At 35.4% G+C, this 25,710-nt stretch overlaps 1 protein-coding gene across 1 annotated transcript in view; it reads left to right on the top strand.

Annotated features, from left to right (window-relative positions):
• Positions 1–25,710, top strand: part of LOC125128405 (phospholipid-transporting ATPase ABCA3-like) — a 195,777-nt gene that overhangs the window by 32,091 nt on the left and 137,976 nt on the right. Inside the window, exon 8 of the mRNA XM_047782760.1 lies at positions 22,587–22,760. Coding sequence (XP_047638716.1) covers positions 22,587–22,760 — 174 coding nt within the window. The remainder of the gene's footprint in view (positions 1–22,586; positions 22,761–25,710) is intronic.

The raw sequence follows: 25,710 nt of genomic DNA, 5'->3' as shown, positions 1-25,710 counted from the left end.
AAGATTTTCTTCTGGAGCACATAATTAGGAGAAGAATTTCTTACTCAGGTAGAGTATGTAAGCATGCTATCTTACTAGGTTATGTCAAACTGTTTCCAAAGTGATTGCACAATTTTCAGTCCACTTAGCAGTAGAAAAACATTCCTATTGTTTAATACTTTCAAACTTTGTACTATTTGAAATGTGAAAAGTTTCTCACAGTATTTTTTGTTTGTAATCCCTGGTAACTATTGATGCTGATCATATTTTTAGGTTAATATGAACCTGTGTGTTTTTCTCCATAAATTGCCCGTTAGTATCTTTTGACCACCTTTTTTACAGGAGTAAGTTCACTCACTAGTAAATTTATCAAGTTATGTAATCATAATAAAATTTCACTTTAGAAAATTTCCATCATTCCCCCCAATTTTTTTTATATTTTCCCACTGTACAGCAAGCCCCCAATTTTTTTTTATCCCATCTTCAATCAGTTCCTACCTTTAACCTCTCTAGTACAAGATAACAACTTATCTACTGTCTCTCTATATAAATCTGTTTTTTCTAGACATTTGATGTAAATGGAACCATAAAATATGTATTTCCTTTTTCTAAAATACCTAGTCTGGCTTCTTTCACTTTACATAATGATTTTGAAATCCATTTATGTGCAGCCTATATCAATGTTCCTTCCAGTTATTTGCTGAATAATATTTCCTCATATGGATATATCACATATCACACAACTGATGGACATTTAGATTGCTTCCAGTCTTTTTGCCCATTATGTAATAATGCTGCTATGATTATTTTATGTGTAAGTCTTCAGGTTGGCATGTATTTTTACTTCTCTAGAAGTAGAATCACTAGGTTGTAAGGTAAATTTATATGTAACTTTTATAGAACTTCCAAAAATGTTTTTTGAAGTGGCTATATAATTTTATATTTATTCCTACTGGCAAGAATAAGAGTTATGGCTTTTCCACATCCTAGCCTTTTTAAAAATTATATCTATTATAGTGAATATGCAGTGGTATCTCATTTTTCGATGGGTCATGTATATATATTGGTAATGAATGTCAGTTACATCTGAGCTGTCCAGGATTGTTTTACTATTCTTGCATTTCCATATACATTTGGACCAGCTTGTTAATTTCTACAGAAGATTTTGACAGGGGTTGGATTAAATCTACAGACCAATTTAGGGAGAACTGCCATCTTGAATATTATTGGCTTTCCATGAGCATGGAATGTCTATTTATTTATTTATATTTATCTACATATAAGTGGTATCATATAGTATTGTCCTTCTGTCTGACATTTCACTATGTACAATATTCTCTATGTCCATCCATTTTGCCGCATATGACAATATTTCACTCTTTTTTATGGCTAATATTATCTCTCTCTCTCCATATATATATGTGTGTGTATACACACACACATACATACACAACACACACATAAATATGTATAGTATATATATTATTATTTATGTAATATATATATTAGATAGATGTAGCTATATATAGATATCTAGCTATATCTTAATTCAGTTGATGGCTGAGTAATTTTCCATTGTGTGTGTATGTATTTGTGTGTATTTTTAAAATTCAATTATTTGTTAATGGGTACTTGGGTTGTTTCCATATCTTACCTATTATAAATAGTGCTGTTATGAGCATTGGAGTGCATTTTCAAATTAGTGCATATTTGGGATATGTACCCAGTAGTAGTGCTGGATCCTATGTTAGTTCTACTTTCACTTTTCAAAGGACCTTCCATAATTTTTTCCATAGTGGCTGCACCAATTTACAATTCCACCAACATTCTACTAGAGTTCCCTTTTCTTCACATCCTAACCAACGTTTGTTGTTTGTAGACTTTTTTTAAAAAAATTTATTTATTTTTTCCCACTGTACAGCAAGGGGATCAAGTTATCCTTACATGTATTCATTTTTTTCCCCTTCACCCTTTGTTCTGTTGCAATATGAGTATATAGATATAGTTCTCAATGCTGCTCAGCAGGATCTCTTTGTAAATCTATTCTAAGTTGTGTCTGATAAGCCCAAGCTCCCGATCCCTCCCACTCCCTCCCTCTCTCATCCCAGCAGCCACAAGTCTATTTTCCAAGTCCATGATTTTCTTTTCTGTGGAGATGTTCATTTGTGCTGGATATTAGATTCCAGTTATAAGTGATATTATATGGTATTTGTCTTTGTCTTTCTGACTCATTTCACTCAGTATGAGAGTCTCTAGTTCCATCCATGTTGCTGCAAATGGCATTATGTGTTGTTTGTAGACTTTGATGATAGCCATTCTGACGAGAGTGTGAGGTGATACCTCATTGTGGTTTTGATTTGCATTCCTCTATAATAATTAGTGATGTTGAGCATCTTTTCATGTGCCTAGTGACCATATGTATATCTTTGAAAAATGCCTATTTAAGACTTCTGCTCAGTTTTTGATTGGGTCGTGTGCTTCTTCAGTATTGAGTTTTATGAGTCTTTTGTTTATTTCGGATATTAACTCCTTGTAAGTCACATTAGTTGCAAATGTTTCATCCTGTTCTGCAGATTGTCTTTTTGTATTGTCCATGGTTCCTCTCACTGTGCAAACTCTTTTAAGTTTGCTACATCCCATTTGTTTATTTTTACTTTTTCTCTTTTGTCTCAGGAGAGTGATATAAGAAAATAAATATTGCCATGATTTACGTCAAAGAATGTTTTGCCCATGTTCTCTTCTAGGTTTTATGGTGTTTCGTCTACATTTATAGGTCTTTAAAACATACTGAGTTTATTTTTGTATGTGATGTGAAGGAAGGTTCTAATCTCATGTAGCTATCCAGCTTTCCCAGCACCACTTGTTGAAAAGACTGTATATTCTTGGAGTTCCCGTCATGGCTCAGTGGTTAACAAATCTGAATAGGAACCATGAGGTTGTGGGTTCGATCCCTGGCCTTGCTCAGTGGATTAAGGATCTGGCCTTGTCATGAGCTGTGGTGTAGGTTGCAGATGCGGCTTGGATCTGGCATTGCTGTGGCTCTGGCATAGGCTGGCAGCTACAGCTCGGTTTGGACCCCTAGCCTGGGAACCTCCATATGCTGCAGGTGCGGCCCTAGAAAAAAGAAAAAGGAAAAAAAAAAGGAGAAAAGACTGCATATTCTTGCCTTCTGTGTTGAGATTAATTCACTGTAGGTATATGGGCTTATTTCTGGGCTCTCTATTTTGTTCCATTGATCTCTGTGTGTATGTGCCAATACCACTATTTTGATTACTATAGCTTTGTAGTATAGTCTGAAGTCAAGGACTGTGTGATACTTTCAGCTTTATTCTTTTTTCCCCACAATTTCTTTGACAACTCAGGGTCTTTACATATAAATTTTATGATTATTTGTTCTAGTTCTGTGAAAAATGTGGCTATTTTGATAAGAATTGTGTTAATCTGAAGATTGCTTTGAGTAGTATGGATATTTAAATGATATTAATTCTTTGAATCTAAAAACATAGGATAGCTTTCAATTTCTTTGTATCATTTTAAAATTTCTTCATCAGTGTTCCATAGATTTCAGCTAATAGGTCTTTTACCTCTTTGGTTAATTTTATTCCTAGGAATTTTATTTTATTTTATTTTTTGATGTGATTGTAAAAGAGATTGTTTCCTTAATTCTCTTTCTGATAAATCATGTATAGAAAAGCAAGACTTCTGTATATTAATCTTGTATCCTAATATATAGAAAAGAAAAGACTTCTGTATATTAATCTTATATCCTACAACTTTACTGAATTCATTTATTAATTCTAATAGTTTTTGGGTGGAGACTTTAGGGTTCTGTATATAGTATCATGTAATCTGCAAATAGTGAAAGTTTTACCCCTTCCAACTTGGATATATTTTATTTCTTTTTCTCATCTGATTGTTGTGGCTAGGACTTCCAATAAAAGTAAAAGTTGTAAAGAGACATCCTTTTCTTGTCCCTGATTGCAGAGGAAATGCTTTCAGCTGTGATATTAGCTGTGCATTTAATGTATATGGGTTTTATTATGTTGAGATATGGTCCTTCTGTACCTACTTTTATAAGAGTTTTTATCAGGAATTAATGTTGAATTTTGTCAAATGCTGTTTCTGCATCTATTAAGATGATCATATGGTTTTTGTCTTTCCTTAAGTTACTGTGGGGTGTCACATTGACTGGCTTGTGAATATTGAACCATACTTCCATCATTGGAATAAATCCTAATTCACCATGGTGTATAATTGTTTTTATACTGTTGAACTATATTTGCTAATATTTTCTTGAGGAGTTTTGCATCTGTATTCATCAGAGGTATTGGTCTGTTATTTTTTGTAGTGTCTGTCTGATTTGGGGATCAGGGTAATGGGGGCCTCATAGAATGAATTTGGGAGTGTTCCATCCTCTTCAGTTTTTTGGAATTGGTTGAGAAGGATAGGTATTAGTTCTTTTTTATATGTTTGGTAGTGTTCTCCTTTAAAGAATCTGATTCTGGAGTTTATGCCTTCAATTTAATTATTAGTGATCAGTTTGCTCAGATTGTCTCTTTATTCCTTGTTCAGCTTGGAGGTTGTATGGTTCTAAAAATTTGTCCATTTCTTGTAGGTTGTCCAGTTTGTTAGCATATAACTTTATAAATCGCCCATGATTTTTGTCTCTCTGTGATTTCACTTGCTATTTTCTTCTCTCTTATTTCTTTATTTCATCCTCTCTCTGTATTTCTTGGTGAGCCTGGCTAATTTTGATCAGTATTTTTTATATTTTAAAAAAGTCATCTTTGGTTTTATTGGTTTACTTTTTTTGTTATAGTTGATTTACAATGTTTTGTTAATTTCTGCTGTACAGCAAAGTGACGTATATATATGTGTATTTTTTTCACATTATCTTCCATCATGTTCCATCACAAATGACAAGATATAGTTCCTGTGCTATACAGCAGGATCTCATTGTTTACCCATTCTAAATGCAATAGTTTGAATCTACTAGCCCCAAACTCCCAGTCCATCCCACTCCCTTCCCATTGGCAACCATAAGTCTGTTCTCCACAAGTCTGTTCTCATGTCCATCAGTTCATTTCTTTTCTGTAGATAGGTTCATTTGTGCCATATATTAGATTGCAGACATAAGTGATATCATATGGTATTTATCTTTATCTTATCTCACTTACTATGAGAGTCTAATTCTATCCATATTGCTGCAGAAAGGCATGATTTTGTTGTTTTATGCATGAGTAGTATTCCATTGTATATATATACCACATCTTCTTAATCCATTCATCTGTTGATGGACATTTAGGTTTTTTCCATGTCTTGGCTATTGTGAGTAGTGCTGCTGTGAACATAGGGGTGCATGTAACTTTTTCAATGAAAGCTTTGCCTGGGTTAAAACTTCCCAGGAGTGGGATTGCTAGGTCATATGGTAGTTCTATATTTGGTTTTCTGAGGTACCTCCATACTGTTTTCCATAGTTTGTATCATTTACATTCCCATCAACTGTGTGGGAGGGTACCCTTTTCTCCACAACCTTTCCAGCATTTGTTATTTGTAGACTTACTAATGATGCCCATTCTGACTGGTGTGAAGTGGTACCTAATTATAGTTTTGATTTGTATTTCTCTGATAATTAGTGATGTTGAACATTTTTTCCATGTGCCTGTTGGCCATTATATGTCTTCTTTGGAGAAATGTCTATTTAGGCTTCTGCCCATTTTTCAGTTGGGTTGTTTGTCTTTTTGCTGTTGAGTTGTATGAGTTGATTGTATATTTTAGAGATTAAGCCCTTTTCAGTTGTATTGCTTGAAATTATTTTGTCCCATTCCATAGATTGTATTTTTTTATGGTTCCTTTGCTGTCCAAGAGCTTTTAAGTTTGATTAGGTCCCATTGGTTTATTTTAATTTTTATTTTATTACTTTGGGAGATAGACCTAAGAAAACATTTGTACGGTTGATGTCAGAGAATGTTTTGCCTATGTTCTTTTCTAGGAGTTATGGTTTCCTGTCTTATATTTAAGTCTTTAAGCCATTTTGAGTTTATTTTTGTCCATGGTGTGAAAGTATGTTCTGGTTTCATTGATTTACATGTGGCTGTCCAGTTTTCCCAGCACCACTTGCTGGAAAGACTATTTTCCTATTTTATATTCTTGCCTCCTTTGTCAAAGATTAATTGACCGTAGGTGTCTGGGTTTATTTCCGGGTTCTCTATTCTGTTCCATTAGTCTGTAGCTCTATTTTGGTACCAGTACCACACTGTCTTGATTACTATGGCTTTGTAATATTGTCTCTAGTCTAGGAGAGTTATGACTCCTTTTTGTTTTTATTTCCCTCATGATTTCTTTGGCAATTCTGGGTCTTTTATGACTCCATATAAATTTTGGGTTGTTTGTTCTAGTTTTGTGAAAAAGGTCATGGTTAATTTTCTAGGGATCGCATTGAATGTGTACATTTATTTGGGTAGTATAGCCATTTTAACAATATTACTTCTTCCAATACAAGGGCATGGAATATCTTTCCATTCATTTGAATCCTCTCTAATTGCCTTAATTAATGTTTTATAGTTCTCAGCAAACAAGTCTTTCAAGTCCTTAGTCAGGTTTATTCCTAGGTAATTTTGGGGGGGGTACAATTTTAAGAAGTATTGTATTTTTATATTCATTTTCTAATATTTCATTGTTAGTATACAAAAATGCAACTGATTTCTGAATGTTAATCTTGTATCCTGCTACTTTGCTGAATTCATTAATCAGTTCTAGTAGGTTTTGTGTGGACTCCTTAGGAAATCCTATACATAATATCCTATTATCTGCATTATACTGACAATTTTACCACTTTTCCAATTTGGATACTTTTTACTTCTTTTGTTTGATTGCTGTGGCTAGGACTTCCAATATTATGTTGAATAAAAGCGGTGAGAGTAGTCATCCTTGTCTTGTTCCAGATTTTCATGGGAAGGCTTTCAGCTTTTCTCCATTGAGTATTATATTGGCTGTGGGTTTGTCATAAATGGCTTTGATTATGTTATGTTCCCTCTGTACCACTTTGGTAAGAGTTTTTATCATGAATGGATGTTGAATTTTGTCAAATGCTTTTTCTGCATCTATTTTGATAATGATGTGATTTTTAACTTTTCTTTCTTTAATGTGGTATATGACATTGATTGATTTGCATATTTAATTTGAATTGATCTAATAATTAATGATGTTGAGCTTTTTCCATATGTCTGCTGGCTATCTGTGTGTCTTCTTTGGTGAAATGTTTATTTAGGTCTTCTGCCCATTTTTCAATTAGGTATTTTGTTATTTGTTGTTGAATTGTATGTGTTATTTGTATATTTTGGAGGTTAAACCTTTGTCTGTTGAGTCATTTCTAAAAAATTTCTTCCATTCTGTGGGTTGCCTTTTAATTTTTTAAATTGTTTCCTTTCCTGTGCAGCAGCTTTTGAGTTTAATAAGTCCCATTGGTTTATGTGTCTTTATTGTCTTTATTCTAAGAGGTGGATCAAACAAGATGTTGTTCTTTGATTTATGTCAAATAGCTACTGCCTATGTTTTCCTCTGGGAGTTTTATATTGTTTGACCTTACATTTAGGTCTTTAATCTATTTTGAGTTTATTTTTGTGTACAGTGTTAGTCAATGTTCTCATTTCATTCTCTTACATGCAGTTGTCTAGTTTTCCCAGCACTGTTTATTGAGATTATCTTTCTTCCACTGTAAGTTCTTACCCTATTTGTCATAGATTAATTGACCATAGGTGTTTGGGTTTCTTTCTTGGCTTTCTATCTTGTTCCATTGATCTGTATTTCTGTTTTTGTGCCAGTACCATACTGTTTTGATGACTGTAGCTTTGTAGTAGAGTCTGAAGTCAAGGAGACTGATTCCTCCAGTTCTGTTTTTCATTTCAATTTTGCTTTGGCTATTCAAGGTCTTTTGTGTTTCCATACAGATTTTAAAATATTTTGTTCTAATTCTGTAAAGAATGTCATTGGTAATTTAATAAGGAGTGCATTGAATCTCTTCATTGCCTTAGGTAGTATTGTCATTTTGATTACATTGATTCTTCCATTCCTAGAGCATGGTATATTTTTCCTTATATTTGTGTCTTTGATTTCTTTCATCAGTGTCCTATAGTTTTCAGAGTAGAGGTGTTTTGTCTCTTTAGGTATGTTTATTCTTAGGAATTTTATTCTTTTTGATCCAGTGGTGAATGGGGTTGTTTCCCTAATTTCTCTTTCTGATATTGCATTATTAATATATAGAAATGCAATCAATTTGTGTGTATTAATTTTTTATCCTGCAATTTTACCCAATTCATTGATGAGCTCTAATAGTTTTCTGGTAGTGTGATTTTCTATGCATAGAATCATGTCAACTGCAAACAGTGATAGTTTTATATCTTCTTTTCCAATTTGGATTCCTTTTATTTCTTTTTCTTTTCTGAGTTCATGGCTAGGACTTCAAGACTATATTGAAGAATATTGGTGAAAGAGGACATCCTCGTCTTGTACCTGATCTTAGTGAAAATGCTTTCATTTTCTCACCATTGAGATTGATGTTAGCTGTGGGTTTGTCATAAATGGCTGTTATTACATTGAGGTAGTTCCCTTATATGCCCGGTCTCTGGAGAGTTTTTGTAAGGAATGTATGTTGAATTTTGTCAAAAGCTTTTTCTGCATCTATTGAGATGATCGTATGGATTTTATTTTTCAGTTTGCTGATGTGGTGTATCACATTGATAGATTTGCAGATATTGAAGAATCCTAGCATCCCTGGGATAAATCCTACTTCATCATGGTGTATGGTCTTTTTAATGTATATTAATATGCAGTTTGCTAATATTTTGTTGAGGATTTTTGCATCTCTGTTCTTCTGTGATACTGGCCTGTAATTTTCTTTTTTTCTGGTATCTGTGTCTGGTTTTGGTATCACTGTAATGGTGGCTTCATAAATGAGCTTGGGGATGTTTCTTCTGCAATTTTCTGGAAAATTTTCAGAAGAAGTGTTAACTCTTTTTTGAATGTTTGGTAGAACTCAGCTGAGAAGCCATGAGGTCCTGGACTTTTGTTTTTTGGAAGTTTTTAAAGCACATTTTCAATTTCAGCACTTGTAATTGGTCTATCCATATTTTCAGTTTCTTCCTGGTTCAGTCTTGATAGGTTGTACCTTTGTAAGAATCTGTCCATTTCTTTTAAGTTGACCATTTTATTGGCATACAGTTGCTCACAGTAGTCTCCAGTGATCTTTTGTATTTCTGCAGTGTCAGTTGTGACTTGTTCTTTTTCATTTCTAATTTTATTGATTTGAACCCTCCCTTTTTCTCTTGATTACTCTTGTTGGCAGTTTATCAATTTTGTTGGCCTTTTCAAAAAATGAACTTTTGGTTTCATTTATCTTCTCCATTGTTTTCTTTGTCTCTATGTTATTAATTTCTGCTCTAATCTTTATGTTTTCTTTCATTCTACTACTTTTGGGCTTTGTCTGTTCTTCCTTCTCTAGATGTTTAAGGTGTAAGGTTAGGTTGTTTATTTGCATTTTTCTTCTTTCCTGAGATAACAATCTATTGCTATAAACTTCCCTCTCAGAACTGCTTGTGCTGTGTCCCATGGGTTTTGTGTTGTTGTTTCTTCATTGCCATTTGTCCCTGTGTATCTATTAATTTTCTCTTTGATTTTTTCAGTGATCCATTGGTTGCTTAGAAGCATATTTTTTTAGCTTCCAAGAATTTGTGGTTTTTGCTCTTTTTTTTTCCTTGTAGTTTATTTCTAGTTTCATAGCACTGTGATTGGAGAAAATGCTTGAAATATTTTTAATTTTTAAAAATTCACCAAGATTCGATCTTTGGCCCAAGATGTGATCTATCCTCGAGAATGTTGCACATGCACTTGAGAAGAAAGTATATTCTGCTACTTTGGAGTGAAAAATTCTATAGACATCAGTTAAGCCTATTTGGTCTAGTGTATCATTTAAGGTATGTGTTTCCTTGCTGATTTTCTGTCTGGATGATCTGTCCACTGCTATAAGTGGGGTGTTAAAGTACCCCACTATTTTTGTGTTGCTGTTGATTTCCCATTTTGAAACTGTTAGTAGTTGACTTGTATATGGTGCTGCTTCTATGTTGGGTGTGTGTGTATATATATATATATATATATTTAAAATTGTTATTCCTTCTTTTTGTATTGATCCTTTGATCATTATATAATATCCTTCTTTATTTTAAAATCTATTTAGTCTAATATGAGTATTGCTACTCCTGCTTTTCTGTAATTTCCATTTGCATGTGATACCTTCTTCCATCCCCTCAGTTTAAGTCTGTATATGTCCTTAGATCTGAAATGGATCTTCCATAGATAGCATATATATGGGTCTTGCTTTTGAATCCATTCAGCTAGTAATTTTCTTTTCTTTTTTTTTTGGAGCATTTCATCCGTTTAAATTCAATGTAGTTATGGATAAGTATGTATTTTTGTCATTTACTTAAATTTTGGGGGGGGGCAGATTGCTATTTTAGGTCCTTTTTCTTCCCTTCCTCTTTTGTTGTCTTTTCTTGCAATTTCCTGACCATGTTTAGTGTTATGTTGACTAGTAGTTCCCCTCATATTTTGATATATCCATCTGTATGTGTGCAGAATTGTTTTGTCTTTCTGTTCTCCTTAATTGAAGAATGCATTTTCAGTGTTCTGTATTTGTCCTCTCCTTTTCTCATGCTTGCTATTTTAGATATTATATTTGTCAGTGGGTGATTTCCTACCTTTAAATTATCTTCGCCTTTACCAGTGAGCTTTTTAATATTAATTTTTAATATTCTCATTTCTAATTGTGGCTTCTCCTTTTCTGCTTAGAGAAGTTCCTTTAGTAGTTTATGTAGAGCTGGTTTAGAGGTGCTTAATTTTCTTAGCTTTTGCTTGTATGTATAGCTTTTTCTCTCTCCATCAGATCTGAAAGAGAGCTTTGCTGGGTGGAGTATTCTTGTTGGGGTTCATACAAAATTCCATGAACCTGCTATTGCTTCCTTCTAGATCATTTTTCATTTCAGCTATTGCACTGATTTTTTGGTCTTCAGGTTCTCTAGCTCTTTGTGAAACATTTATTTTAAGTTCTCGATCTGAGTCTCCATTCTTTTTCCAAGATCTTGGATCATCTTTACTATCATCACTCTGAATTCTTTTTCAGGTACATTGCCTATCTCCTCATCATTTAGTGGTTTTGTGTGTTTTTGTCTTATTTCTTTGTCTGAAAGCTGCTTATTTGTCATCTCATAGTGTCTATACCTTTCTCTTTATCATCCTCTTCACAGTTGTTGTGTAGATGTTGAAACAGGTGCCCAGTCCTGGAGTTCTTGGTGGTGGTAGTGGTTCAGGTATGCCTCTTTGCTGGGTAGGCTCTATGGATTGCTCCATGTAGATATAGGAGCAGGTGCTGCTCTCTATTATCCCCTAAATCTCCTGTATTACTTTTGTGTTTTTTGATTTGGTTTTCTATCTGCTGTCCTGATTGGGTGATTTCCGTTATTCTCTCTTCCAAGTCACTAATTTGTTCCTCTGTTTTATTCATCCTGTTCTTCAAAGCCCTTAACTCAGTTTGCATGTCTGCAAATGGATTTTCTCATTTTTCTTGTCTCCTCCTTGTATTTTCTAGTTCCTTTCTAAACTTACCTGCATTACTGCTCATATCCACTCTTAATTCCTTCATATTCACTCTTAATTCCTTTAGTAATTTTAATATCTCCTTTTTGAACTCAGTGTTTTTTAGACTGCAGAAGTCAGTTTCATTGTTTGCTACATTGGGTGAATTCTGTTCTATTGGAATTGTTCCAGAGCTTTTCATTTTGCTTATATTTTTCTTATTCTGAGAGTTTAGGGAGAAAAACTACTGTTGTCTTGGAAAGTTATTTTTATGTACAAGTGCCCCTGGGTATTTTGTGAGGGCTTACTATTTATTTTTGTGGTGCTGAGAGTGCTTCCAGAGAGATGGAGGCAATAGGCAGGGCTAGTATCCAGTGCCTTGTTGCTGGTAGTATCTAGTGCCTTGTCAGTGGCAAGAACCTGTGAGAAAGTGGTGCAGGCTGCTCCTAGTTTCTGGGCTCTGGGAAATGAGAGTGATCTTCAGGCAGGTGTAGGCAGTGCTGAGTCTTTGACAGTGGCAGCCACAGGGTGTGTGCATTTCCATGGGGAGTGAGAGCAACAACAGATAGTGCTCTGTTGCAGTTCCCTACTGTGTGCTGATGTCTGAGGTGACTGAGGCCACAGGTGGTGCCTATGGCACAAAAATAACCTCAACAATATTCCTATGGCCCCTCAGGCTCTCTCCACACTGCCAATAGTAGTGCTCTCCCTGGAACTGACCTCTGGAGCCTGAGTCTTAGCACCCAGCCCCTGCTTGAGCATCTCAGGATGTGGTTTCCTGGGGTGGTGGTACTGATGATCTGTGTGTCTCTCACTCTGCTTTGCCCCCTTCAGTCCAGCTGCTGCACTTTCATCCAAGATTTTGAGGTCCCTTCCTCTCAGCTTATCTCCCCATTGGTTAGATGGCTTCCCAGGGTATGGGTTCCTTTACTCTTTCACAACTCCCTCTCAGGAGTTCTAGTCCCACCCTGATTCCTTCTCACCTTTTTTTCCCTTTGGTTCTACCCTGTTATATGTAAGGTTTCTTGCCCTTTTTGGAGGTTTAAGGTCTTTTGCAAGTGTTCAGTTTGTGTTCTGTCTGAACCATTATACATGTAGATGGATTGTTTTTTTTTTTCATGTGTTTGTGGGTGGGAGATGGTGAGTGCCATGTCTTACTCCTCCACCATATTTATCACTCCCCTGATTTTATTGATCTTCTTTATTTTATACTTTGTCTCTATTTTATTTATTTCCTTTCTGATTTCATTATTTTCTTCCTCTGCTGACTTTGATTTTTTTAAAATTTCTAATTCCTTTAGAAGAAGGCTAGCTTGTTTTTGTTTGTTTGTTTTTAGTTTTTTTTTTTTTTTGGCTTTTTGCCTTTTCTAGGGCCACACCTGTGGCATATGGAGGTTCCCAGGCTAGGGTTCTAATTGGAGCTGTAGCTGCCAAGCCTATGCTAGAGCCACAGCAACGTGGGATCCGAGTTGTGTCTATGACCTGCACCACAGCTCACTGCAATGGCAGATCCTTAACCCATTGAGCAAGGCCAGGGATTGAAACCACAACCTCATGGTTCTTAGTTGATCAGATTCATTAAACACTGAGCCACAATGGGAACTCCAAAGCTAGCTTGTTTGTTTGATGATTTTGTTATTTCTTGAAGTATGCTTGTATTGTTACAGATTTCCCACTTGGAACTGTTTTTCTTGCATCCCATACATTTTGGAAAGTTCTGTTTCCATTTTTAGTTGTCTGAGGTATTTTCTGTTTTCTTCCTTGATTTCTCCATTGACTCACTGACTTTTTATTTGTATGTTGTTTAACATGTTTCCAAGTGTTTTAGCTTTTGCCGTTTTTTTTTCTCTAATTGTTGTCAGAAAAAATGCTTGATGTAATTTCTACCCTCTTAATGTGTTGAAGCTTATTCTGTGGCCTATCATGTGATCTATACTAGAGAACACACTTTGCGCACTAGAAAAGAATGTGTATTCTGCTGTTTTTGGATGAAATGCTCTGTAGATTAAGTCAAAATGATCACTAAATGTCACTAAAACTACTGTTACCCTATTGATTTTCTGTCTGGATTATCTGCTCATTTCCACAAGTTGGGTGTAAAATATCCTACTATTATTGTGTTATTGTCAATTTCTCTCTTTATGTTTGTTGGTATTTGTTTTATATATTTATGTGCACTTGTATTTGGTGCACATGTTCACAAGTGTAATATCCTCTCCTTGTATTTATCCTTTTATCATTTTATAATGCCTTTTTGTATTTTTTGTACACTTTGTTTTAAAGGCTGTTTTTTTTCTGATAAGACTATATCTCCACATTCTTATCGTTTCAATTTGCCTGAAATATTTTTTTCAATCCTCAGACATCCAGTCTCTGTATATTTGGGTCTAAAGTTATTATCTTGTAAGTTGCTATTTAATTCAACTAGCCACCCTGGTTCTTTTGACTGGGATAGTTAATCCATTGACATTTAAGGTAATTATCAATAGGTATGTACTTACTTCCATTTTATTACTTGTTTTCTTGCTGTTTTTGTAATTCTTCCTTGTTTCCTTCTTTAATTTCTTTCCTTGTGGTTTGATGATTTTCTTTAGAGTTATTCTTGTGTTTCTTTTTCTCATTACCTTTCTTATTACCAATGCTTTGATTTTTTTGTCTTGTAAATTGTTTATTTTTGTTTCATTAGTCTTTAATGTATTTTTCTCTTGCTCTTTCAATTGAGACAAATTCTTCTATTTCTTCATTTTGCTTACTTAATGTTCTCCATCTCTGTGAAATTAGGCATAACCATTATCTATGGTGGTCTTAAAGGAGTGTCCTTGTGTGGGAGTATCCCTTTATAGTATTTATGCGCCCTTTGACTTTGATAATAGAGCTGGAATTGATGTGAAGACAAATTACATCTTCCCTCATGGTTTTTAGGCAGCTATCACCTTGGTACAAGGTGGAACTGAAAATGGAAGGGCTAGGGCCAGAGTCAGGTGTGAGACAGGTCTTCCCCACTCTTCAGTGGCCATCACCACCCCATTAAGGGTGAAGGCAGGTTCTGAGCTGCTGGAGTGGAAGCCCTTAGGGTCAGGTCCAAGTTGGATCAATTTCTTTCAAGGATGTGCTCCCACCTCCAGCAGTATCACCCTTGCCCCAGAAGGGAGCAGTGCTAGAGCAAGTGGGGTTGATATGAGCTCTTGGTGTGGGTCAGAGTGGGGTTTGTGGTGTTCTGGCCACTGTCAGAGATCAAGACTACTTCTGATGTACCTTGTAAATGCCAGTAATGGCTGCCCATGCCCTGCTCAGATGTCTTATGAGTTTGAACCTAAGTCTCCCATTGAGCTCTTTCCTTGGTCATCCCAGTGATCACGTCAGTGTGACACAAGGCAGGTGGTGCTGGAGTGATCCCTGTGTTCAGGCTGTGGCATGTGCCAGGGTAGATATGGGAAACAAGCCAGCTATCTATGAATTCTTAGTCTTCTCCCACTGCTCTGCTTCTGGAGCAAGCAAGCACATTCACACTCTCATGAGCAGAATCCTGGCTTCTCACCACCCTCCATTAGTCCCCCAGCCCTCCATCTAGCTAAGGTGGTTCATCTTCCCTGTGTCAGAGCCCATGGCAGGAACTCCCAGTATATGTACCAAACTACTAACTCTCCTGGAAGGATCCCTGCTCATGCATCTCCCTTTTCTTCTGAGGCATCTTGCAGGGGCATGGGTCCCAACATAATCACTCTCTTCCTCTCCTATTTGATACCATGTAGATATTTCTTACAGCTTTGGTCATATAGGTGTCGTTCTGCCAGTTTCTAGTCAGTTTTAAGTGAACTGTATTCCACATATATGTATATTTTGTGTTCCTCGGGGAAGGTGAGTTCTGCAATCTCCTTTCCCACCGTTTTGACCCAAGTCCAATGGAATGGCATTTTTTATTTTTTTAATTTTTTTAATTATTAATTTATTTTTTTTCCCACTGTGCAGCAAGGGGGTCAAGTTATCCTTACATGTATACATTTTTTCCCCCACTCTTTGTTCTGTTGCAACATGAGTATCTAGACATAGTTCTCAATGCTGCTCAGCAGGATCTCCTTGTAAATCTATTCTAAGTTGTGTCTGATAAGCCCAAGCTCCCGATCCCTCCCACTCCCTCCCTCTCCCATCCCAGCAGCCACAAGTATATTCTCCAAGTTCATGATTTTCTTTTCTGTGGAGATGTTCGTTTGTGCTGGATATTAGATTCCAGTTATAAGTGATATCATATGGTATTTGTCTTTGTCTTTATGACTCATTTCACTCAGTATGAGAGTCTCTAGTTCCATCCATGTTGCTGCAAATGACATTATGTCATTCTTTTTTATGGCTGAGTAGTATTCCATCGTGTATATATACCACATCTTCCGAATCCAATTATCTGTTGATGGACATTTAGGTTGTTTCCATGTCTTGGCTATTGTGAATAGGGCTGCAATGAACATGTGGGTACATGTGTCTCTTTTAAGTAGAGCTTTGTCTGGATATATGCCCAAGAGTGGGACTGTGGGGTCATATGGAAGTTCTATGTATAGATTTCTAAGGTATCTCCAAACTGTTCTCCATAGTGGCTGTACCAGTTTACATTCCCACCCACAGTGCAGGAGGGTTCCCTTTTCTCCACAGCCCCTCCAGCACTTGTTATTTGTGGACTTATTAATGATGGCCATTCTGACTGGTGTGAGGTGGTATCTCATGGTAGTTTTGATTTGCATTTCTCTTATAATCAGCAATGTTGAGCATTTTTTCATGTGTTTGCCGGCTATCTGTATATCTTTCTTGGAGAATAGTCTATTCAGATCTTTTGCCCATTTTTCCATTGATTGATTGGCTTTTTTGCTGTTGAGTTGTATAAGTTGCTTATATATTCTAGAGATTAAGCCCTTGTCCGTTGCAACATTTGACACTATTTTCTCCCATTCTGAAAGTTGTCTTTTTGTTTTCTTTTTGGTTTCCTTTGCTGTGCAAAAGCGTTTCAGTTTGATGAGGTCCCATGGGTTTATTTTTGCTCTAATTTCTATTGCTTTGGGAGACTGACCTGAGAAAATATTCATGAGGTTGATGTCCGAGAGTGTTTTGCCTATGTTTTCTTCTAGGAGTTTGATGGTGTCCTGTCGTATGTTTAAGTCTTTCAGCCATTTTGAGTTTATTTTTGTGCATGGTGTGAGGGTGTGTTCTAGTTTCATTGCTTTGCATGCAGCTGTCCCGGTTTCCCAGCAATGCTTGCTGAATAGACTTTCTTTTTCCCATTTGATGTTCTTGCCTCCCTTGTCAAAGATTAATTGACCATAGGTGTCAGGGTTTATTTCCGGATTCTCTATTCTGTTCCATTGGTCTGTCTGTCTGTTTTGATCCCAGTACCACACTGTTTTAATGACTGTGGCTTTGTAGTATTTCTTGAAGTCTGGGAGAGTGATGCCTCCTGCTTGGTTTTTGTTTCTCAGGATTGCTTTGGCGATTCTGGGTCTTTTGTTGTTCCCTATAAATGTTTGGATTGTTTGTTCTAGTTCTGTGAAAAATGTCATGGGTCATTTGATAGGGATTGCATTGAATCTGTAGACTGCTTTGGGTAGTATGGCCATTTTTACAATATTGATTTTTCCAATCCATGAACATGGAATATCTTTCCATTTCTTTACATCTTCTTTGGTTTCTTTGATTAAAGTTTTATAGTTCTCGGCATATAGGTCCTTTACCTCTTTGGTCAGGTGTATTCCGAGGTATTTGATTTTATGAGGTGCAATTTTAAAAGGTATCGTATTTTTGTATTCCTTTTCTAATATTTCATTGCTGGTATACAGAAATGCAACTGACTTCTGAATGTTAATCTTATATCCTGCTACTTTGCTGAATTTATTAATCAGTTCAAGTAGTTTTGGGATTGAGTCCTTAGGGTTTTCTATGTATAGTATCATGTCATCTGCATACAGTGACAGTTTGATCTCTTCTCTTCCTATATGGATGCCTTTTATTTCTTTTGTTTGTCTAATTGCTGTGGCTAGGACTTCCAAAACTATGTTGAATAGCAGTGGTAATTGTGGGCATCCCTGTCTTGTTCCAGATTTGAGTGAGAAGGCTTTCAGTTTTTCCCCATTGAGGATTATATTTGCTGTGGGTTTATCATAAATGGCTTCGATTATGTTCAGGAATGTTCCTCTATACCCACTTTGGCGAGGGTCTTGATCATGAATGGATGTTGGACTTTGTCAAATGCTTTTTCTGCATCTATTGAGATGATCATATGATTTTTGACTTTTCTTTTGTTAATGTGGTGTATGATGTTGATTGATTTGCATATGTTGAACCATCCTTGTGAACCTGGGATGAACCCTACCTGGTCATGGTGTATGATTTTTTTGATATGTTGTTGGATTCGGTTGGCTAAGATTTTGTTGAGAATTTTTGCATCCATATTCATCAAAGATATTGGCCGATAGTTTTCTTTTTTGGTGGTATCTTTGTCTGGTTTTGGAATTAGTGTGATTGTGGCATCATAGAATGTCTTTGGGAGTATTCCTTCTTCTTCAACCTTTTGAAAGAGTTTAAGGAGGATGGGCACCAGTTCCTCTTTATATGTTTGGTGGAATTTGCCTGTGATGCCATCTGGTCCTGGTCTTTTATTTGTAGGGAGTGTTTTTATGACCTCTTCAATTTCATTTCTAGTGATCGGTCTGTTCAGTTGGTCTGTTTCTTCTTGATTCAGTTTTGGCAGGCTGTAAGATTCTAAAAGTTGTCCATTTCTTCCAGATTGTCAAATTTGTTGGCATATAGTTGTTCATAGGGAATGGTATTTTTTTAAATGCTAAAAGATTGAACAGAATCTGTCAACTTGGTATCAAATGCCCATCAAAAATATTTTTTAAATATGAAGTGGAATAAAGGCCCCAAAAGTCAGAATTTGTCTTTAGCTAATTTTCTCTAATAGAATAGTAGCTCTTGAGATAGAAATATATAACCTTTTGATTTAGAAATGAAGCATAGAAATGTAGTGGGAAAGAATGAAAGGCACAGGAAATGGTGAATCTGTGGATAACTACAGAAGACTTAGGATGTCCATAAAAATTCCAAAGGAAAAATCACAGTTAATGCTGAAATATTTAACAATATCTTCCTAAGTTCAGAGAAAGAAAAGGATATCTATTATTATTCTTCCTATTCAATGTCATATAAGGGTACTAGCCAGCACTAATGCAAGGAAAACTCATGTAATGTGTAAATATTGGAAAGAATGATGAAATGACAATAAATTTGTAACAATTTTCTTTGTAGAAATCCCAAAGAATCTATAGATAAACTGTTAGACTTAACAAGTTAAATTAACAAGTTCACAAAATATGTGATTAATAGATAAAAGCAAATTTTTTTTCTATGCATTAACTACCACTACAAAAGGAAAATTTTAAGATATTATTAACCATGGCAGAAAAAAAAGAAACATCTAAGAATTTATATTAACAATGTGAAAGACCTTACCCTGAAGACATTAAAATATTCAGTATTCACAGTTCTTCCCATACAATACCAGTTGAATTCCCTGATGTGCGTATCTGTGTGTGTGTGTGTGTGTGTGTGTGTGAGAAAATTCAAATTCCAAAATTTTATGGAAATGTAAGTAGCCAAGAATGTTTTTTAAATAAAAATTTGGTGGAATTTTGCTACCAGATATCAAAACTTACTATGAAGCGATGGAGATGGAGACAATATGGTTTTTGTATAAGGACAGATAAGTTAATAGAATGGAGCAGGGAATCTAGAAACGAACTCACATATGTGTGGTCACGTGTTTATAACAAATATGTCACTTTAATGCAAAGAAAGGCTAATAAATAGTACTGGGCCAATTGGTTATCTATTATAGAATTACTTGAGCTATAAATGTCAACTCACTCAAAAATTTAACCAAGATATATCACAGGCTTACATATGAAAGGCAAAATAAAAAATTGAGGATTCGTAGAAGGATAAGATTAATTTTGTCCCTGAGCCTCTTCCAGATTTCAGTCTTTTTCATCAGTGTATTTATTGTTGAATGTTTGGTTAATTTCTCCTTGTCTGAACAAAATCTCCTGTCTTATGGCTGGTTGGTTAATCTGTATGTCAGATTATGAAACTACTCCCAGGAAATGAAAAGGGCTAGAAGGGTTTATCCCCATCAAAATTATCATGTATTTAGATTTCTTGGTATCTACAGATCTTCAGTGGCTTTAAACTATATTTTCCTAGTTTTCCTGCTGCTTTTACAATTTTATTTTGGTCTTGCATTTCACCAGTTGTACTAGAATAAATTTAGGAATACTTTTATGTCTGTTCTGTTTCAAATTTTTAGTGCCTCTTTATTCTGTAGCTTGCATTTCTATTCAGTTTTGAAAAATTCTCAAACATTAAGTTTTTATGTATTTGTTCTTTCCCTTTTTCTATTTCCTTTTACTCTGCCGATTTAGTTACATGGATGGTGGTCTTTTTCACCATGTCCCATATATGGGAGATGACTAAAAGGATACCTCTTTCAGATGCACCTGTATTTTCCAGGGTTTTTCTTTTTATGTTTCTCTTTGTGTATATTTCTCTTTCCAGGCTCTAATACTGTATTCATCTTGTCTAATCTTCTATTAAGTCCAACTTTTAATTATGAATTCCAGTTACTATATTTATTTTGTGTTTGATATTGTGTTTCTTTTTTACACTTTCACGTTTTTCTTGAAATCCTCCATATTCCCATGTAGTTTTATTCTTGTGTGAATCATAGTGATTTTAGCATCTGTATCTGATAGCATTAAAAACCGTTGTTGTCTTTCTAGTGCCTGTCTTTCGTTCTTGGTATTGGGTTGTGTGTTTTGTCACCAGGTGTATTAGTTTTCCAGGGTTGCCGTAACAAAATACCACAGACTAGGTGGCTTAAGCAACAGATCTGAGACCAGAAGTCCAAGATCATGGTGTTGTCATATTCAATTTGTACCCACCCTAAAGGCCTCATTTAACCTGTTAAAAAATGCCTGTTTCCTTATCCTTCTTGACAGTCATTTTATCTTCCTTTCTGTGATCACAATTTTTACCCCATCCCCCCAAAATAAAAACACTAGGGGGCAGACACAAAAGAACTCTGTGAAGGAGCTTCTGATATAGTTTAGCTTCTCCTCTGAAATGTGAGAGAAAAATGAGAGCATAGGGTGATGGTTCATTAAATGTACACTCTTGATTTTCTCCCTCTAAACCAGCAGATCACCTAGAACAAGTCTACATTTTCACAATCCTTCTGAGGAGTGTTTTATGTGGCTTTTAAAAAACAGTCACAGAGTTCTGTCTGGAATGGTGATCCAGTCTCATTTAACTTAGTCACCCTTCTAAAGACTGTCTCTCCAAATACAGTCATTGGTTAGGGCTTCAACACAATTCAGCCCATAATACCTAGCATTCCTAGTAATTTTTATTTAATGCAAAACATTGCATATAAAATGATTTTGGTCTTTGAATGGCTATTTTTTTCTGGTAGAGAAGATTTACATTTAGTTCTGTCAGTCGTCTAGGTTAGAGGCACTAGCATCCCCAGATTAAGGGTAGGTCATCTTAATCCAGTATGGTTGGAGGTGATGAAAAGATACCTCTTTCAGTCAATTTACCTGTATTCTAGATGTAGCCTTTCAGGGCCTTTAAATAAAAGGTTGAGGTATTAATGATACAGGTCTACTTCTTTCCTTTAGTGCATCTCAAATTTGTTTTGTTTCCGTAAGCCTTTGACATTGCCAAAATCTCTACTCAGTATCTCAAACCTCTAAACTACAGATTAGATTTTGTAAATGCTTCAGAATGAAAATTACTCCCAAATTCTAGATTTGTCTTTCTTCACTTCTCTTCTTATCTTGATATTGGCCTGACCAGTTATTCTTGCATGGTAGCTCTCTCATGCTTCAAAACAAAAATAACTTATCTATTTTTTTTTCTGTTGTCATTGAGAGAGCTGATCTCAAATAATGTAGTTCCTATGATATATAGCACTCTAATCCAGATGCTTATCTATGATGATGACTTATTGCCTTATTTTAATGTTTACCTTTAGGAAGTATCATAAATAAATGAAACATAAATGTCTGGAAGTATTTATAAACCCATTGTTAATTTTTTCAGTTCTCACCTACCAAAATTCCAAATAAGTGGTAACAATATAAGTATGTTCATATGATATGACTACTGGTATTGTACAGCTAGAGGTTGTTAAGCTAACTGGTCATAAATGAAAATGAAAAAGCAAGTTTTTATAAATGTAGGGATAGTCAATCTTTTATTATTATTATTATTATTATTATTATTATTATTATTATTTGTCTTTTTGCTATTTCTTTGGGCCGCTCCTGTGGCATATGGAGGTTCCCAGGCTAGGGGTCCAATCGGAGCTGTAGCCCCCGACCTACACCAGAGCCACAGCAACGCGGGATCCGAGCCGCGTCTGCAACCTACACCACAGCTCATGGCAACGCCGGATCTTTAACCCACTGACCAAGGCCAGGGATCGAACCCACAACCTCATGGTTCCTAGTCAGATTAGTTAACCACTGTGCCACGACAGGAAACTCCCAGATAATCAATCTTTAAATGAGTAAATATCCACAACCATTGCATAAGAAAGGGTAAATTCCAGAAAAGTTTCTTCCTAATACTATTCATTCATTTATTTAAGCAAGCAAAAATGTTTATTTATTTATTTTAAGAATGCTTTTTATTTTTTCCATTATAGCTGGTTCTGCAAAAATACTTATTAAACATATATTTTCTATTCTGCAAAATATTTATTAAACATCTATTCTCTATTAAGCACTGCTTAGATGATAGTGATACAATGATGAAAAAGACAATTTCTCTTCTTTTTCAGAGTTTACATTTTGGAATTATTATGTAGTAAAATGGAAGTACTTATACTTTAAGCTTTTGTAGCTTATGTAAACTGACTGTATTTTCTTCTTACTTTTCAGCTACATTGGCTGTTTCTGTTGGAGGTTTCCTCTATTTTTTCACCTTCTTTCCATTTTCAGTAGTTTCTATCATGTATGCACAGTTGAACCTCACAGAGAAGCTGGTGTCCTGTCTCAGTTCAAATATTGCTGTAGCTTTGGGAATTGATTTTATAAGCAAGATGGAAATGAAGCGTGAGTCTTTTCTTTGTAAAACTTATTTTGATGATTTGATTACCAGGGAAAAAAGACAGGTGGTCTAGTTTGGCAATGAAGTGAGTGTGATAGTAAGTGAGAGATGACCTTAGTGTTTCTTAAATATTTTTCCTGGCTTGTAGTATTTTTATCATAAGATATCTGTGCATTATATATGTATACTATATACATGTAAATATTTATTTATTTTCATGTCTTTATATCAGTGGTCTCATCTGGAGACAATTTTGTCACCTAGGGGATGGTGGCAGTGCCTGGGAATATTTCTGGTTCTTAATTGTCACACCTGTTGGTAAATTCTTCCTAACTTTCTCCCATTCCATATATTTTTTTTTTACCTTTCCAACATTGAGAAACCTGGCCCCCACCATTGTCAATATAATCATTCAGTTGCTCAGTTTTATAATTCCCAAAATGGTTATGGACCTGCTAATCCATACCACTGTAAACAATTTACCTATTAACTGTGGTAATTGTTTGTACTTCTTTTTACATTTAGTTTGAGCTAGGTAGTCAAAATACTGTGTTCAGAAATCACTTGGATTAGCATTTCTTACTTCATTCGGTGTAGTTATGGTATTCATTTGAAATATGGGTAGGTGCATTTGTTTCTTTCTTTTTTTTAATAATGATTTTTATTTTTTCCATTATGGCTGGTTGACAGTGTTATGTTGATTTTCTACTGTACAGCAGGGTTACCCAGTCATACATTCATGTATACATTTTTTTTCTCACATTGTCATGTTCCATCATGAGCAGGATCTCATGGCTTATCCATTCCAAAGGCAATAGTTTGCATCTATTAACCGCAAATTCCCAGAGCATCCTACTCCCTTACCCTCTCCCTTGGCAACCACAAGTCTGTTCTCCCTGTCCATGATTTTCTCTTCTACAGAAAGGTTCATTTGTGCCATATATTAGATTCCAGATATGAGTTACATCATATAGTATTTGTCTTTCTCTTTCTGACTCACTTCACTCAGTATGAGAGTCTCTAGTTCCATCCATGTTGCTGCCAATGGCATTATTTTGTTCTTTTTTATGGCTGAGTAGTATTCCATTGTGAATATATACCACATGTTCCTAATCCAGTCATCTGTCAATGGACATTTTGGTTGATTTTATGTCTTGGCTATTGTGAATAGTGCTGCAATGAACATGCAGGTGCATGTGTTTTTTTCAAGGAGAGTTGTGTCCAGATATATGCCTAAGAGTGGGATTGCTGGGTCATATGGTAGTTCTATGTTTGGTTTTCAAAGGTACCTCCATACTGTTTTCCACAGTGGTTGTACCAGCTTACATTCCCACCAACAGTGCAGAAGAGCTCTCTTTTCTCCACACCCTCTCCAGCATTTGCTGCTTGTGGACTTATTAATGATGACCATTCTGACTGGTGTGAGGTGGTACCTCATAGTAGTTTTGATTTGATTTCTCTAATAATCAGTGATGTTGAGCATTTTTTCATGTGCTTGTTGGCCCTCTGTATATCTTCCCTGGAGAAATGTCTATTCAGGGCTTTTGCCCATTTTTCAGTTGGGTTGTTTGGTTTTTTTGCTGTTGAGTTGTATAAGTTGTATATTATAGAGATTAAGCCCTTGTCAGTTGCATCATTTGAAACTATTTTCTCCCATTCTGTAAACTGTCTTTTTTTTATGGTTTCCTCTGCTGTGCAAAACCTTGTCAGTTTGATTAGTTCCCATTGGTTTATTTTTTCTTTTATTTCTGTTGCCTTGGGGGACTGACCTGAGAAAATATTCATAAGGTTGATGTCAGAGAATATTTGGCCTATGTTCTCTTCTGGGAGTTTGATGGTGTCTTGTCTTACATTTGTCTTTCAGCCATTTTGAGTTTATTTTTGTGCATGGCACGAGTGTTTGTTCTAGTTTTATTGATTTACATGTGGCCGTCCAGTTTTCCCAGCACCAACTGCTAAAAAGACTGTCTTTTTCCTATTTTATATTCTTGCCAACTTTGGCAAAGATTAATTGACCATAGGTGTCTGGGTTTATTTCTGGGTTCTCTATTCTGTTCCATTGGGCTGTATGTCTGTTTTTTGTACCAGTACCACACTGTCTTGATTACTATGGCTTTGTAATATTGCTTGAAGTCTGGGAGAGTTATGCCTCCTGTATGGCTTTTGTTCCTCAGGATTGCTTTGGCAATTCTGGGTCTTTTGTGGTTCCATATAAATTTTGGGGATGTTTGTTCTGGTTCTGTGAAAAATGTCATGGATAATTTGATAGGGATTGCATTGAATCTACAGATTGCTTTGGGTAGTATGGCCATTTTTATGATATTAATTTTTCCAACCCAGGAACATGGAATATCTTTCCATTTCTTTACATCTTCTTTAATTTCCTTGATTAATGTTGACAACCTACCACCTAAATGAATTAGAAAAAGAAGAACAAACAAAACCTAAAGTCAGCAGGAGGAAGGAAATCATAAAGATCAAAGAGGAAATCAATAAAATAGAGATTCAAAAAATGATAGAAAAATCAACAAAACCAAGAAGTGGTTCTTTGAAAATGTAAACAAAATCGACAAACCTCTGGCTAGACTCACCAAGAAGAAGAGAGAAAAAACCAAATAAAATAATGAAAAAGGATAAATCACAATGGATACCACAGAAATACAAAAAACCATGAGAGAATACTATCAACAATTATTGCCAACAAATTTGACAACCTAGAAGAAATGGACAACTTTCTAGAATCTTACAGCCTACCAAAACTGAATAAAGAAGAAATATATCAACTGAACACACTGATCACTAGAAATGAAATTAAATATGTCATAAAAACACTCCCTACAAATAGAAGTCCAGGACCAGATGGCATCACAGGGGAATTCTACCAAACATCCAAAGAGGAACTTATACCCATCCTCCTTAAACTTTCTCAAAAGGCTGAAGAAGGAACACTCCCAA

Source organism: Phacochoerus africanus, chromosome 5 (genome assembly GCF_016906955.1).
Source record: "Phacochoerus africanus isolate WHEZ1 chromosome 5, ROS_Pafr_v1, whole genome shotgun sequence".
Taxonomy (NCBI): Eukaryota; Metazoa; Chordata; class Mammalia; order Artiodactyla; family Suidae; genus Phacochoerus; species Phacochoerus africanus.
Note: the sequence above shows the minus strand (reverse complement) of the source record. Positions and strands in the feature narration are given on the sequence as shown.